The 15,950-nt window shown below is 34.9% G+C and overlaps 1 protein-coding gene across 4 annotated transcripts in view; it reads right to left on the bottom strand.

The window, feature by feature from the left end:
• Hasp (Hig-anchoring scaffold protein) overlaps positions 1-15,950 on the bottom strand; it is an 818,047-nt gene that overhangs the window by 27,978 nt on the left and 774,119 nt on the right. For all 4 annotated transcript variants that reach the window (XM_085816685.1, XM_085816688.1, XM_085816687.1 and 1 more), the window contains one exon: positions 6,824-7,093. In XM_085816685.1, coding sequence (XP_085672811.1) covers positions 6,824-7,093 — 270 coding nt within the window. The remainder of the gene's footprint in view (positions 1-6,823; positions 7,094-15,950) is intronic.

The following is a 15,950-nucleotide window of genomic DNA, read 5'->3' as shown; positions in this document are numbered from 1 at the left end:
AGTTTTTTGAATTAACATTATTTAAAAATGTTAAAAGTAAATAAAATAACAGATGGTGCTAATTGAGGTAAATAATCAACTTTTTCAAAAATGTGATTATTACCTATTACATATTTTTTAAAATTTTAATTTGTACTTTTTGTTTGTATCGCTTCAATCAGGGAATATCAGGGACTGCTTACAGTCTCAGTACTTATGAGCCATGGTCACTATATTAGCAAATATTTTCTTATTCGAACAGTTGGCTTGAATGTAACTAAATCTGATACAATTGGAACATCTCTTCATACTGAGATATAATACGAAAAACAAATTTGATGGCTTAATTTGGTAGTATTTATTGCCTGCTTACAATTTATTGAACATTAGAGAAGCCACGGAAAAAATCTTATGCTTTATTACCTTCACTGATAATTTTAGTTCCAATCCTCCCTCTTAGAAATCAAGATTCTGATCTTAAATCATGCTTTTGAGAGATCTCCTCCAGTATCATAGATTATTACTTTAGGATCTTTTTTTTATTTGGATACCATAAAGTAACATCCAGTTTAAATTACTCTTTATTGTTTAATTTTTCCTTGTACATTGTTATAAATTAATAGCTCGCGCCGTTAGGTGGCGCTCCGAGCGTCTTGTCTCTGTTGATATTCTATAACTTAATTTTAGTTTGATGGAAGAACGAAGGTGTTAAGCCTAAAAATGATGAATGCGTGCGCCTAATAATAATGCTTGTAACTATTGTATTATATTGTAAATAAAACGTGTGTGTATTAATAACGAAACGGAATAATCACTTACCTCTGGATCTAATGCTCTCTGATGGTAATGGAATTAGTTACTACATATATCACTAGTATTAACCCATTTAATTAGAACACTTTCTGCATTAATCTTCTTAGATGTTTTAACTCTAATAAGAAGTTGAATCAGATTAACAATACTTGTAAGCTCCTTTTAACATCCTCGGAAGTCATGGCGTTTTTTGTAGGCAATGAGAGAACGATTTGCTCCTTCTCTTAGTCCTGTATCACTCTGTGTTGTATCCATCTATTCTTTTAGGTGAATTTACATTGTTAGAAAATGCCGTTGGCATGAAGATGGAAGTCTTAGCTAATGCGGATAGTTTTTTCAAGGCGCCGTTTTCACCCACTTGCCACTTGTGATGACAAACAGCGTTACGCATTTAATAGATGCATGACTTGATATTCTTTTAAAAGATTTTCCACCTTAGAATAGCTATCTAGTGTTGAATCAAGTTCATATAAAATGGCTCTTTCATACTCAGTAAGTTCATCGTTATTCAGAAATTCTTTTTGCATCGAACTCATAATTAAGCAAGTTATGGTATAGTTGGTACTTTTAGACGGTTTGGAACTCTTCCGTAACCAAGGTCTAGATTATTTACTTGCAGGGAAGAAAGACCGAAGATCAAGAAAATATACATAGAAGTGCTCAGTTTATTAGAAAGTCTGTAATCGAAATTTATGAGAATGCTTTGAATATTAGATAAGATAATCATGGACCAATGAGAACTCTACTCGCCACCTCATGCCATTTACTATTGCTTATGTTGATATTTCTTGTGTTTCTTCACAAGAAGCTTATTTTTGTATATTTTATCCGTACTGTTCGTAATTTTACAAACATGTTGATGGGTCATTCATCATACTTTGGACTGATTTTCAGCATGATTTCTGCCAAATTTCAATACTCTGGACAGTGTCACTCTGGGCTTTGCAACGCCGCCGATTGTCCAAGCAACACCCGACTACCAGAAGCCAGGAAACTCACAGAGATTTTTTTTATTTTGCCCTTATAATAGAAGTTCTAAATTCGTGTTATTGCTGTACATAGGACTTTTCGCATTGCTCTTTTTGTTTATTTACTCAAGAAATAATGACTATTTAATTTTGCTGTTTACAGGAGCAGACTGTTATTTTATATTGCCCATAGGAATCTTCTTTCACTGTTCTGCACATGTATATTATTTTCATATAGTAGTTTGCAAGCTCTCTACGTTTCGGATTCGTCAAACTCCATCACGTGATTCTAGCCAGCTTTTCCTCGCCTACGTCCTTTTGCAGCTGCTCTATACCGTCGGTGGTGTGATGTCCAGACACGGCTTGCTTATCATCGAAGCTTAGAGCTTCTTTTCTCTCTTTTTCCTTACAGGTCTACCACTTCATTCCGTCCAATCCCATCTTATTTGACGACGATATTCAGTGGACGGATCAAGTGAAGTATCTCGGAGTCACACTTGACAAAAAACTCACTTTTCGGCAACATTTACACGAAACTGTCAGGAAATTAATATCTCAATAGCTACTATGCGTCCTCTCCTCGACAGACATAGTAATCTGACTATCAAAAATAAACTTGTTTTATACAAGTCCATCTTTAGACCTACTTTACTTTACGCCGGTCCGGTATGGGGACACGCCGCTAAAACCCACATAAAAAAGATCCAAGTTATTCAAAATAAAACCCTTCGTGAACTTATTAATGCACCCTGGTTCATTCCAAATTCATATATTCACAGAGATCTTCCAATTGATACTATACAAAATTATATCAAAAGACTTGCAACAATTTTTTTTCCTTTCTGTACTATTACATCCAAACAGCTGTATCATCTTTGAGATGCTCACCTTTTCCTAGAGAAAAACACAAATATCCTTCGGATATTCTTACCTAACATTTTGTTAATTATTTGAAATACTGATCCAACTTTTCTTCACATTGCTTGTCTATTTTCATTCATTACATCTTTCTTCGCCGACTGATGGCGGCTTTGTGAAATATCCCATTCTACCATCTCGATTCTTCTTATTATCCTTTTGTTGTTCCAGACATACTTTCATTTAATGCAGAGTAATAGCGCGCTGTCACTCACTTTCCATTCTACACAAGTCAAGTTACAGGTCTACCTCCAACTGCGGAAATTCCATCTTTGGACTATTACATACGCGAGGACCCTGAGGGGCTCATTAAAGAATCTGGAAAGAGCAGGAGTAGCACATCTCCCGCTGCATGCCAGAATAAGCAACAAAATATAAAAGCGTCCGAAAGAAAATTGTGCACACATTGTTAGGAACGTAAGTCTTGTTGATCCTGTAAAATCTTGTTAAAGGTTTAACTTTGTGCATGGTTTATTTATTGCTGTAACGGTATATTTAGGGTCTAGTACTTTTCGCCGTGCCCATTTTACCGTGGCCGTTTCACCGTCGGAATGTTTCGCCGTCAAAACACATTTACCTTTACATGACTGTGTTTTATCGTGCCGTATTACATTCGTATTAAATTTATTGAATTTAATAATTCTGTTTACCTTTTGTATACTTAATAAAAGTTGCTTTTAATATATATAGTTATTTACAAGTATGAGATATAAAGAAATTACACATAGTTAGTTGGAAAATTATGTCAGTAAAAGACAATGGGACCTAAACTTCTGATATAACAGAAGTTTTATCGATTTTAAAATTATGCGGGTACAATATTTACATGATTCTTCAGAATTTCTTGAAATTTTAATCGGATAGTTCAGAGAAATCACTCATACGAGCGAGAAATTCACATTTTTATGAAATCTAAATGGAAAACGGAATTAGTTTGGAATCTTGTCAGCATCTTACTCTTATAAAATTAATATGTCATGTGTAACGGTGTATTTGTATAAAACTGTACAAAAACATTTTATATATTATTTTAAATAAAATGTTTATTAAATTAAGTTATTAAAATAAACAGAGTTATTAATTTAAATCAATTTAATATAATACGGCAAGATATAATACAGTCGTGAAAAGAAAAATATGTCTTGACGTCGAAACGGTCGCGGCGAAATGGCCACGGCGAATAGTCCCATTCCATATATTTACGTAAATAGCTTCGCCAAATAACACAGCGGAAAAATGCGCTATGTGCACTTGAAAGACTTAAAATGGTTATGCTTTTTACCTATAGCTACTTCTTAGATTCTATTTCATAATGCGTTGCTTTGGTTTGTGATTACCTTCATTTTTATTAATCAGTATCGCCCAAGAGGGTGATGCTTTTGCATAAGAAGGAAGCTATTCGACATTGAAAATAAAGCATTTTTTTACTTGACAAAGGCGTGGTTTATTTGAATCAGGTATATTATATTGAATCATTACAACAGTGCCGGTGACCAGAAAGATGAGATGTACGCTTTGGGAAGCAGTGAAAACTATAAGTAGCCAACTCTTTTATTTTTTACAAGTGAAAGGCATTCGAACACTTTCAAACTCCAAACAACATACTATTTAAAAAAACTGCTCGGGTAGACTATTTGCTTTGTAGAGAAAGTGGCAGAGTTAGGTAAAAAATCTCTTTCGTTTGAACGAATGAACAGGCAGTTATTATTAACAACTAAGCTAATTTCAAAAATAGAAAACGTTTAACTAGCTTTTAATTGATACATTTACTCGAATTGTAAAAGTTGAGAAATTATATGGTTTTAACTAAAAGAAAATGTCAATTAATTAAAAGTTTTAGGCAGTGAAATTGAGAATCGGATAGATTTAAATGCATTAGAACAGAAAATTATTCGTAGTCAAGACTATTAAGGTGAATCCAAAAATGTCCAGGCAGACAGAAACGTACTCACGTATTAGCGCAACCACCTTGGGCGCAGTTGGGCGATTTTGTACAGAAATAAAGGTGATGCCTTGAATTTTCGGATTGCAAGTTTCAATGCATACGGTTTCCTAAAAACTGTTATGCGCATAATTTCCAGAGTTTGGCAAATTCTACTAAGGTGGCGAATATATGTAAGTCTCGAAAGAAATTTAAAATTATGCTGGGCAGAACTTTAGTACTTAACAAAATGTAATTTAAGACATTTTGTATTTTATTTAATAAGTCAAAATTACATGAATATTAGACATACTACTAAACTGCCTAAATAAAAAATAATATATAAATTTTATAGTGAACATAGAGCGCGGATAGGTTTTTGGAGTAAGTTTGAAGAAGCAAACCATGGCAATGAAACCTTGACGAAGGTTGAGAAATAGAGTTACTTAAAATATTACTTATCATGAGCAATTTGTAAGATTTCCATCGAGTTAATGAGAACCATAACTGTAGCATACCATTGCTTAAAGAGCAGTTTGAGCGTCTGACTGAAAATGACTTGAGCATTATTTCTCATTTAAATAAATTGTTAGCCATTGAGCTAGTAAGAAACTGCCATAATGTTAAGAAAGTTACATGGCAAACGCTTAGCGCAATTACGAAGTTTACAACCTTTTAATGTCACAGTAGGTTCAATGTATTATGTTCCTCAATTTTATAAAGATTGTCTGAAGAGCTGAATTTCAAGTAAAATAGCCAATTTCAATTAACTTCAGAAGTTCCCATAAATGAACTTTTAAGGTTAATTAGAAAAAGTCTAATGTAGAGAAACATAGAACTTGTTAGTTAATTCTGCTTATAGAAACACTAATAGTGGGGTAGGTAGAAAACCGTTAAGCGAGAATCCGCCTTCGAAAAGAAATATTGCAAGTGTATATGCATTAACAAACCGTGAGAAGACTTATCTTTTGTAACATGAAAATATATAGTACAGAAAACGGCAAAAGGCAAGGAATACGTTTCGGTGTTTGAGACATAGGCATATCACCATACTGTGTTGTTGCAGAAACATCTGATTATATAACCAGTTTCATACTTATTTAATTTATGATAAGGCAGCTAAGAAGAGTGAGTCCATATCTCAACCTGAAAATATATCAGATTTAGTTTTTAATTTAAATTATTCATTCATGGAAAGAGAATATTTTACTTCAAACTAATAATGCTGTTTTAAAATTCAAAGGCTATTTGAACATAGCAAAGCACACAAAGGCTATCTATCTCCTAAGGGCCTAAGTGGAGGGTTCACTTTGTGGAGAACTTTGCGTTTATAAGGAAAACCGACTCGTATTCATGCTAGCATGGAGAAAACTACGGAAACCGATCAATGCAGCCAGTCCGATTGCCTAGATTCGAACCCGGAATTATTTACCAGTATTTAGCAGTATTTAACTGCTCTTCCAGTGGTGGCGCCTTAAAAGAAAAAAAAAGGAGTTAATAGTGAAAAACAGGAGCTGAGAATTTTTTATGATTTTGAATCTCAGCGATGCTATGTTGCAAAAGAAATTGGTGATATTTTAGTGCTAATTCGGAAAGAAAATATCAAAATATATAAATTTAGGAGTAAAAGATAATCGTCTTTGGTTTAAAACGTAGTTCGTTTAAATCTGCACAATAGACGTAATCCGGCATTACAGATTAGAGTTGAAGCTCTTGTTTCAAAAGGAAAGAAAAATACAAGTAGGCAAATAGTAGTACCAACAAGGTAGATGAAATGAGTGGTGCTTACCAAGGGCGCGTGCAGAAACGCGTATGAATATCGAACATTATTCATCTTATTTTCAAAAATACTTCCACAACACAAGATGATCTTTGATTCCGCTCTGAGCGGAGATATATGTGTTTTTGAACAATTTCAAAATTTAGAAATGATCTCGTTTTCTAATTTTTTTCCTAAACATCATTTACATGAATATTTACTAGAAATAAGAATTATAATCTAAATTAACGATAATATACCATCAGTTCAAAACATAGAATAGATGGGGATACTTCTCTTTTCAGTTGTAATATGTTTAGCCTAACTTTACATAAATTACATATAATTATTACTTCTCAACAAAAGATGAAAAGTTGTACGATATATTTTATACATTTCTATGCGAGTCAATGTCTACGCAAGTCTTTAAGAAATTCTTTAAGAAATAATGTGTGAAACGCTTACATGCATAATCATTTTCCTGCGACAGTCCATAGCAGGAAGGTTTCACGCCATCCCAATCGCCATGCACACATCTCCTTCTCACACTTCCGATCAAGCTGTACTTTCCGATATCCTTACAGCGGAAAACAAGTTCTGTGTGTGGAGGATGTTCTGTTTCCTCCTCCTCAATCATCTGGTCTCCAAGGAACGCCACCAAATTAGGCTCCGTGTTATAGAAGATGCATGACTTGTTGCGCCGATCCTCATCTGGAGGAGGCTCAGGCTCAGCTTCTGGAACAAGAGAAAGAAATCAGATAATAGTTAATATCACTTAAACACTAGAGACGCAAATGAAAGTGCCATTCATCTTTCATCTATCCAGTCCTTTTGGCCAAGAAAATTTATTTCTGGGAAATAAAAATACTGATATGTTGCTAAAGAACTGAGTGGAATTAAGACGTGTAAATATAAAGTAAAATAAATATTTTGCCCTTGTTGTTCTATGCTAGTAAATATTTCAGCTTTGCTGTTCCATCCTAAGCATTTAAACTAATACGATCCTAATTTTGAGTCTTTGTTCAGAGGATGGTTAAGCCAGATTCCTTACGTCCGCTATAACAGCCATCCATATGATAGAAACTTTCATTTACAACTTGCTCATGTTTATCATAATATAGCAGCCACATTCATTCAAGTTTTCAGCGAGAGTAACAATTATTGTATAGATGACACTATCAATTTAGCATTGTAATATTACTATCATTGATTCAGTGAATGCCGCTGGCGGTGGACTGTAGATTCTTTTCCATCGCATGGACATATAACTCTGATTGGTGTAGAACCTTAGGTCGGAGGTCCATGCAACTGCGTATCAGTCTATTTATAGTAGCTGTAGATTGCATGACTTATTCTGAAAGAACTTCCTTCTTTTAACTTCATATGTAGTAACTTTGTTTCTATAAAATTAAAGGGATAAGATAACTGACAAATTCCGCCTTTTACTGGTGGCAACGCGAGTACGATGTTAAACCGGTCGTTTAAAATAAAAGTATGTTTATTAGGATAAAAAAAATCAGATTATGATCAACAGACGATCTTTCAGTATTAGTACAATTAACTGCATATGTAGCGTGACTTATTTTATTATATTACCACATTATACCATCGGTTTTAAATGCGTCGTTTTGAAATTACATAAATACAACGATCATCAGCTGATTACAATCTGACTTTTTTATCCCAATAAAATTATTTTAATTTTATTTATGGAATAACAGAGCTGAAATATTTTTACTACGTAAAGGAAGTATTGTAATTGTGAAAAATTTCGAGTATCATATTTCAAATAAAATATCTATTTTGACGTTCCCAAATCCATGCGGACGATTCTTTTTGTGTGATATCTGTACATACAGACAGAATAAAGGGTTCTGTGTTCAAAACAGAGTGTAAAATTGGTTTAAATGCATTCAAAAGGGATTTTTCTTTTTTGACGTCTGTACGTACGTGCGTATGTACGTATGCATGTCGCGTAACTCAAATACGATATACCGTAGACCGTTAAAATTTTGTATATGGAGCTGCTGTAACATCTAGTTGGCCACCTCTCTTTTCTTTCTTTTTTACTGCAATAGGCAGCAGCAAAACATATACGTATATGTATATCTACCTACTCCTTTACCCGGCCTTTCCATTCGCAATCGTTGGTTGTAGTCATATAGTTATCAAACCTTGTGTGATGACTATATGACAACGACCATTACAGAAGTGTTTTAAATGACTAAAACATTCATGTTTTGGCAATGTCAAATTAAAAAAAATAATTTTCGACAAATAACGAAAACTAATCTTAGTGCGATCTCTTAGTTCCTATACTTATATTTGGGAAAGTCTCATACTCGTTATGAAAAAATAAAATTATATGAAATTTACTCCAGTACGACAAAAATTGACCTGGATATTTAATTTCAAAATTTGCAATCTTTGATGTCACTTCAACTTGCTTTGAGCGAACGGTTAACGACGTTAGACTAATTCCAGAAAATAACTTTAAATGAAGTGCAGCAAAAATTGTATATAATTTTAAAAATTGCAAAAATTATGTTAATTACCGCACAAGGAAGTCATGTGGTGTCCGCACTAGATTTTTTACAAATAAAGTTCAAATTTTTTATCATCCCATTAAAGGAAATGACTATTATACTGAAAATTAATTCGATTAAAATAAAATTCTACATTATTCTTGGCACTGAAGGGCGACATTTTGTTGTTAATTACCACCTGCAGTATTCGACATTTTCATTTGATGCGTCTAACACAAAACTTTTATAAGAAAGATTCTTGGTAATGCAATAACCCTCTTACTATATACGCGTTAGGTACGATAACGAAATAAACTGTCTTACTCTATACACTTTACAGTACGGACGATGTAATAATATATTGAACCTTTTGATTTTATTTGATGATTTAAGGTTTTAAAGAAAATCTGAAAGTTTTCAGATTTTAGATTACGCCCAAAGTTTTTTTTTTTTTTTTTTTTTTTTTTAAGGTTTTGTGTGTTACCTTTATTTATTAAATAACATGTTCTTCTCACTTAAACGATAAAATTCAGTTCAACAGCAATATCACAAAATAATTTTAAAATGAGCATATTTTTAGAATTTTCGATACATAGTCTCGCACGCTGGAGATAAATTTTTTTTTCCGTACAGTGTTGCCATTGCTCGCTTTGAAATCGTTCAGTTTGTTAATCAAGAATTCGTTAAAGCTTTACAAAATATGAAATAGATCATAAAACAAATTCCAAATTTCAGATTTGGGCTTCCACATGCCCATATTCGTAGGAGGATTACGTCATTCAAAATTCGATGCCTCTACTGTTGTTTTATCACAATGCGAGAAACATACATACATTTATGCAGATTTTTCATTATTTAATTTCTTCAAATATAATGCAGGACTCTAACATTTGATGGCAACAATTTGAAAAGTGAAACGGACATTTATAGTGAAACAACGCAAAATCGCAAAACGAGAACAATAGTCCTTCAGTGACAAAGCCCCTTTGGACTAATAACTTCACAAAATTACAGTCGAACCTAAATTAAAATTTCTTTATTTTAAAACTAATCGGTGATCAATCGAATGATAACGGCCCATCTGCGGCCGAGCGGTTAATGTCCCTGAACACTGGTAGTTCGGTCCGAGGTTCGAATTCCGCGAACGGGCTGGCAGCATGGGCGTTTTCGTGGTTTCCTCTGTGCAACGTGTTAATAGGAGCCAGCTTCCCTCACTTTCCTCTACGAAGGCATCTTTTCCTTCCGTACACTGCCTTAGCTAGGAACATGTAAAAAATAAACGAATGATAACTCACAAAAATTAGCTCGTAGGCAAACAGAAAACGCATTAACAACGGAATAAACTAGAAGTTACAGCTGCTTAAACTATAATTCATTTCGCAAAATTAATACGGGATCTTTTCCTTGCACATGAGCTGAGTTCAAACTAGGTAAAGAAATTCTTAAACTAATTAATAATCTCATTCCTTTGATAGAAAGTAGTAATTTCTGAGTTCATATATTTTTAGCTATCATATATAAAACAGATTTCATCGAACAAATTATTCAAGATTGAGTTTACATTACAATCAACTGAAACATCTTTTTAATTAATTTCATTTTATGTCACAAAATAAATTCGAGTGTCCTCGGGTTGAAATATTCCTGCTTACAAAAACTAAAACTTTTATTAAGTTATCTTGATGTATGGCATAGAGTTTCAATAATAGCTTATATCAGACAACTTAATAACATAGTTTAATTCGAGTTATTCCAGGTATTTAAAAAAAGTAACCGTAATGCTTGGTTATTCATATTAATACTTCTGTGCTTTGATTGTGAGCATAATTTTCATAGAATAATATAAATGATGATGATAGAAAGGTTATTTACCTCTGTTGAAATTGAAAACCAATTTTAGAGCAGAAGGAAATAATTTGATGCTTTCTTTTCATTTCGAACATAAACATTTTTAATAACGCAATTTAGGCCATTTGTTTCATACAAAAACTTTTTAAATATAATACATTTATGCATTAAGGCTGTTTTTGGCAACACTCTTCATAAAAACACATTTCCAAAACAATATGTTTCTAAGTGAATACTATATTTATCTCGATAATGTTCAAGTTATTTTAATTTTTACGTAAACGACTTCCTTATTTGTAATAGCAGAGTAATAATTGGCATTATTAAGAACATACTGCTAACGGAAAGGAAACCATTTGACGCTGCACAAATAGAAAAACCTTTTTTTTTGTATTACTTTAGTTTCGAAATCTACCATTTTTTTCATTTATAAATTGTGTGGTCAATTTTTATTACAGCTGTTTTTTTAACCATTCAAAGACTAAATAAAAATGAAATGCGTTCTTATTTGTATTAGTGAGGAGTTGCTTCTAACTATAAATCTCACAGTTCTCAAATTTAGTATTTTTTTATGTTTAGAATGAAGAATTCATTAATGTAAAAATATGATATTACAAATATTTTAACAGACATTTACAGTATCTGTTGGAAAGTTTCTTTACTCTTAATAGGACTTTAATTTCCCTTTTATTTTGATTTATATTTATGATTCTAACAACTGTTCAAGGTTTAAATTTTAAGTCAAACGAAGTCTTTTCGAATTTAAAGTTTTTAATTAATCAAAAGTATTCAGTGAAATGCCTTTAACATGTGTTTGACGTACATGATCTTTTTAAATTATTAGCAGACAAAATTGGTATCTAAAAAAATTCATTATCATTTAAGAATAAACATCTCCGCTTAATGGAAAATGATATATTTCGCACGAAAAGGAAAGAAAAATGATACATTTGATACTAAAAGGAATAAAAATTACATATTTCACACGAAAAGGGAGGAACTGCATAAAACAGTCCTAAATTACACAGAAAAAAAAATAAGAAAAACAATTCCTTTCCAAAACCATTTTCAAAACGAAAAACTATATATATGTGTATATATATGTAGTGCCGATCGCTTGGAGCTGTGATGAAAACCAGATGCCGTGACGTCATTCTCTCTACGAGCTCCGAAGGCGCCAAGCAAAAATTAGGGGAATTACCGTTTTGAGATGATAGACGATTGACGTGGGAGCAGAGACGCTGCTTCTGTTCAAAAAGAACTTTGACAAATCATTACTTGTTTAATTCTCTTAAATGTTAAATTTATGTAATAATCGTTTGTGTAATTAAAATGTCTTTCGTTAATTAATTTGTTCATCGTCTAAAATCCCCACAAAAATTTTCTCAGAAGTGGGATAGCACTTCAGCACTCGAATGAACTGTAGTTTTACCTGCTTTCCTGGATTACTACCGGTTTTGAAGATTTATTTTTGCTGTGCTGGACTATTTTATGATGTATAATGAACTGTGTTTCGAACAAAAATCTCGTCAAACTCCTAGGAATGTATGCTGATTTACCTGAACTGAAACTGCGTAATAGTGAGTAAATAGTGTGCAGCTCTATTAAGGACTGTGGAATAAATTTTAATAATACCGGATGTCAAGTGTCAAGACGTGAAGTGTGGCCAAAAATCCATCGGACATAACCTGTTTGTATTCGCGCTTTACCGACACCATTCGTGATCTATTGGAGGATATGGAAGTACTTTCTTTCGTTTCTGTTTCCGGATTATAGAGTCAGGAACATCGTGGATTACCATTATATGAAGTGACTGATTTTCTCAATTTTATTAACTAAACTGGTGTGCAAAAATTAAGGACGAAGTCGAAAAATTAGCATATCAGCTGAACGAAGAGGCAGAGCGGACAGAAAGACCAATCAGGAGATTAAGTAAGGTGAGCACATGCGCAGATATGCAGGTAGACGTAATGGGGGAGTGTCTGAGTAGTATAAAGCATGTTGTAGGTGTAAGATCAGTATTTCTGGAGAAGAGATTGCACGCCGTATAGCAGTTAAAATCACACCGAGTTGCTGCCTCAGCGAGAAATGGCGAATAATCAATCTGTTAGACGACATCTGGATGCTTTTACCCGAGGTCGAATCATTGGGAAGTTGGAGGAAGGCCGCAGTGTGACAAGTGTGGCTGCAGAGTTCGGAATTGCTCACAGCATCGTTTCACGACTTTGGAGACAATTTCAAACTACAGGAACAGCTATCCAGGGGTTTAGTAGTGGTCGTCCACGAGAAACCACACCCGCAGATGACCGGTATATTGCCTTACAGGCCAGAAGAAACAGGCGGCAGACAGCGGGAGAAATCGCTAGACACACGACACAGGCGACTGGACGACCGATATCGCGTTTTACCGTGGCCAGAAGACTGCACGGTGGTGGTCTGTTTGCACGACGCCCTGTACGGTGTGTACCTCTAACGCCTGCCCATCGGAGAAGGCGTTCTCTGTGGTGCCGGGAACACCAGAATTGGAGAGACAATGAATGGGGACGAGTACTCTTTACAGATGAGAGCAGATTCAGTCTGAGTAGCGATTCTCATCGCATACTCATCTGGAGAGAGCGGGGAAGCCGCAATCATCCCTCGAACATCATTGAAAGGGACAGGTATGGAGGTGGCGGTGTTCTCGTTTGGGGAGGCATCATGCTTGGTAGTCGTACAGACATGGGACATGGGACATGGGCGCCAGAGACCGAACCTTCGACCTGGTATTCCTTGCAAAGTTAGATGAAACGGGCTCTGGATGGGACTCATCAGTGGCGGCGCAGACCCCACAGTCCCTGCCCGGCTTTATACTCAGACTCGGCGAGGTAAAATCAAAATGCGAAATCAAAAAAGATACAAAAGTCACCTTTGCCTCGGGGCACCACTCCCTCAGCATCAGTTAATTCGTTCTCGGTGCCTTGCCTTACTCAATCAGTCCCCGTCACTGGGACTATGAGGGCCAAACCCCCATCGAAAAGCCCCGCTTATATCTACATATCTGCTCCACAACAGCCGGGGGAACGGACACGACAGTACCAGTACGGTCCCTGCCAAGCCCGAACCTACCTGAGTACAATACTCGGGTTCTAGTCCTATGAAGAGTGTTTATGTACCCCCGTGGTTGAGACTGCCTAGGTACAGATCCTAACCACTACTTCCCAGGACGTCTCCGAGTCAACCCCGAGGGGGGAAGTCGAACAGACCTTCACATCTTCGACGCAGGTTCAGTCAACGGGACCCGTTATTGTAACGAGATTCTTCTTCCATATGTGCGTCTTTTGAGAGGCGCTATGGGTCCGCAGTTCCTTTTCATGGACGACAATGCACCATGTCATCGCACAGTAGCTGCCGAACAGCTCTTAGAGAGTGAGGATATTGAACGTAGCGATTGGCCAGCACGATCTCCGGATCTCAATCCCATCGAGCATGTATGGGATTTTCTAGGCAGACGCTTGGCAGCTTGTTCCTTACCACCAGTAACGATTCCGGAGCTTCGATTGGCGCTACAAGACGATTGGGCAGCAATGCCTCAACAACTCATTGACACCCTCATTCTCAGCATGGGCAGACGCTGTGAAACCTGCGTAGCAGTCAGGGGAGATCATATCCCCTATTAAAGATCGAATGTTTCTTGCTGGACACCCATCACAGGGATGTTTCGGCCTTCAGTCGCATTGCGCTCCATGCTACTTTTTCAATAAAGCTTCTTTTTATCCCTCTGATTTCTCTTTTAGTAAGTGTTGCTTATATTACTCATGTCCTTACGTATTGGGGATATTACGGTATTAAATGTGATGATTTGGAAAGCTTTTGTACAAAGTTATATTGAAAAAGCCGTCTCGTCCTTAATTTTTGCACACCAATGTATATTTCTAATTGATGTGCCGGGAATGGAAGATGTCCTGAAAAATGAAAAAGCACATAATATAAAATTATTACACAAAATAATATTTAACGATGTGGGCGACAGAAATAATCGAAAAAGGTTAAGACAATTTAGTGGTTTCTCTTTAGCAGAGAATAGTAAAGAACTTAATGAAAAACTAGAAAAAATCAAACAAGATTTTCAGGCTTATGAATTAATTTCCATTGCTAATGTTTTATGCATTGATAGCTCTGGTACACAAGATGACTTAACAACCCGAATTGTTTCTTATCTGAATAATTTAGAAGTGCTTAAAAATAATGTAATTTTAGAAGAAAGTGAAAACGAAAGTGATTCAGAGGGTGTGGATGGTGAGGATAAAAAAGAAGTAGATGATAATGTTCGAGATGAAACGAAGCTAAGAAACAATTCTGGTGCCACAGTAAGACAACTTCCTTCCCAATATGCTAATGATAATATTCTTAGTACCATTGAAAACAAGTCGAATGTATTTTATAACTGTAGTATAAATATTACTATTGAAGACATCAAATCATTTGTTGCTCAATTTGATGGCCAAAGCCACGAAAATGTCAGTAGTTGGGTCGAAAGTTTTGAAGATGCAGCTACGATTCTTCAGTTAAATGATTTACAAAAACTTATTTTTGCTAAACGCCTGATGACAGGCAAAGCAAAACTATTTGTTCTTAGTGAAACAAAGTTGAATTCGTGGCAAGTTTTTAAGAATGCCTTTCTTGATGAATTCCGGTCCAACTGCAATTCGGCCGAACTGCATGAGTTATTATCAAAACAAAAAATGAAGAGGAATGAAACATTTGATGAGTTTTTTTTAAATATGAAAAGAATTGCTAAAAATGGTCAAATTGAAGATGTTGCTTTAATACGATATGTTATAGATGGTATACCAGGCTCCACGTTTAAAAAATCTTGCTTGTATGGGTCACAAACATTAACTGATTTTAAGAACAAATTGAAGCTTTATCAACAGATATGTGATGATGAAGAAAAGTCGCGAACGTCAAAAACAAAATCTGAAAGTAAACAAAAATTTGAATCTAGACATAAATATGACTCAAAAAATTCTGTTAACCAAACAAAGCGTAACGTAACCGATAGTCGAGGAACAATTCCTGAAATTAAACGTAATACAACCTGTTTCAACTGCGGTGAAAGCGGTCATATTTCCAAACAATGTATTCATAAAGATAAGGGAGTCAAGTGTCTTAAATGTAAAGAATTTGGGCACCGAAGTTTCGAATGCTCAAATACGAATTCGAAACCAGAAGTATCAGCC

The sequence above is a fragment of the Stegodyphus dumicola genome, chromosome 5 (genome assembly GCF_044657685.1).
Source record: "Stegodyphus dumicola isolate Sdum_Otavi_A_Nest chromosome 5, ASM4465768v1".
NCBI lineage: Eukaryota > Metazoa > Arthropoda > Arachnida > Araneae > Eresidae > Stegodyphus > Stegodyphus dumicola.
Note: the sequence above shows the minus strand (reverse complement) of the source record. Positions and strands in the feature narration are given on the sequence as shown.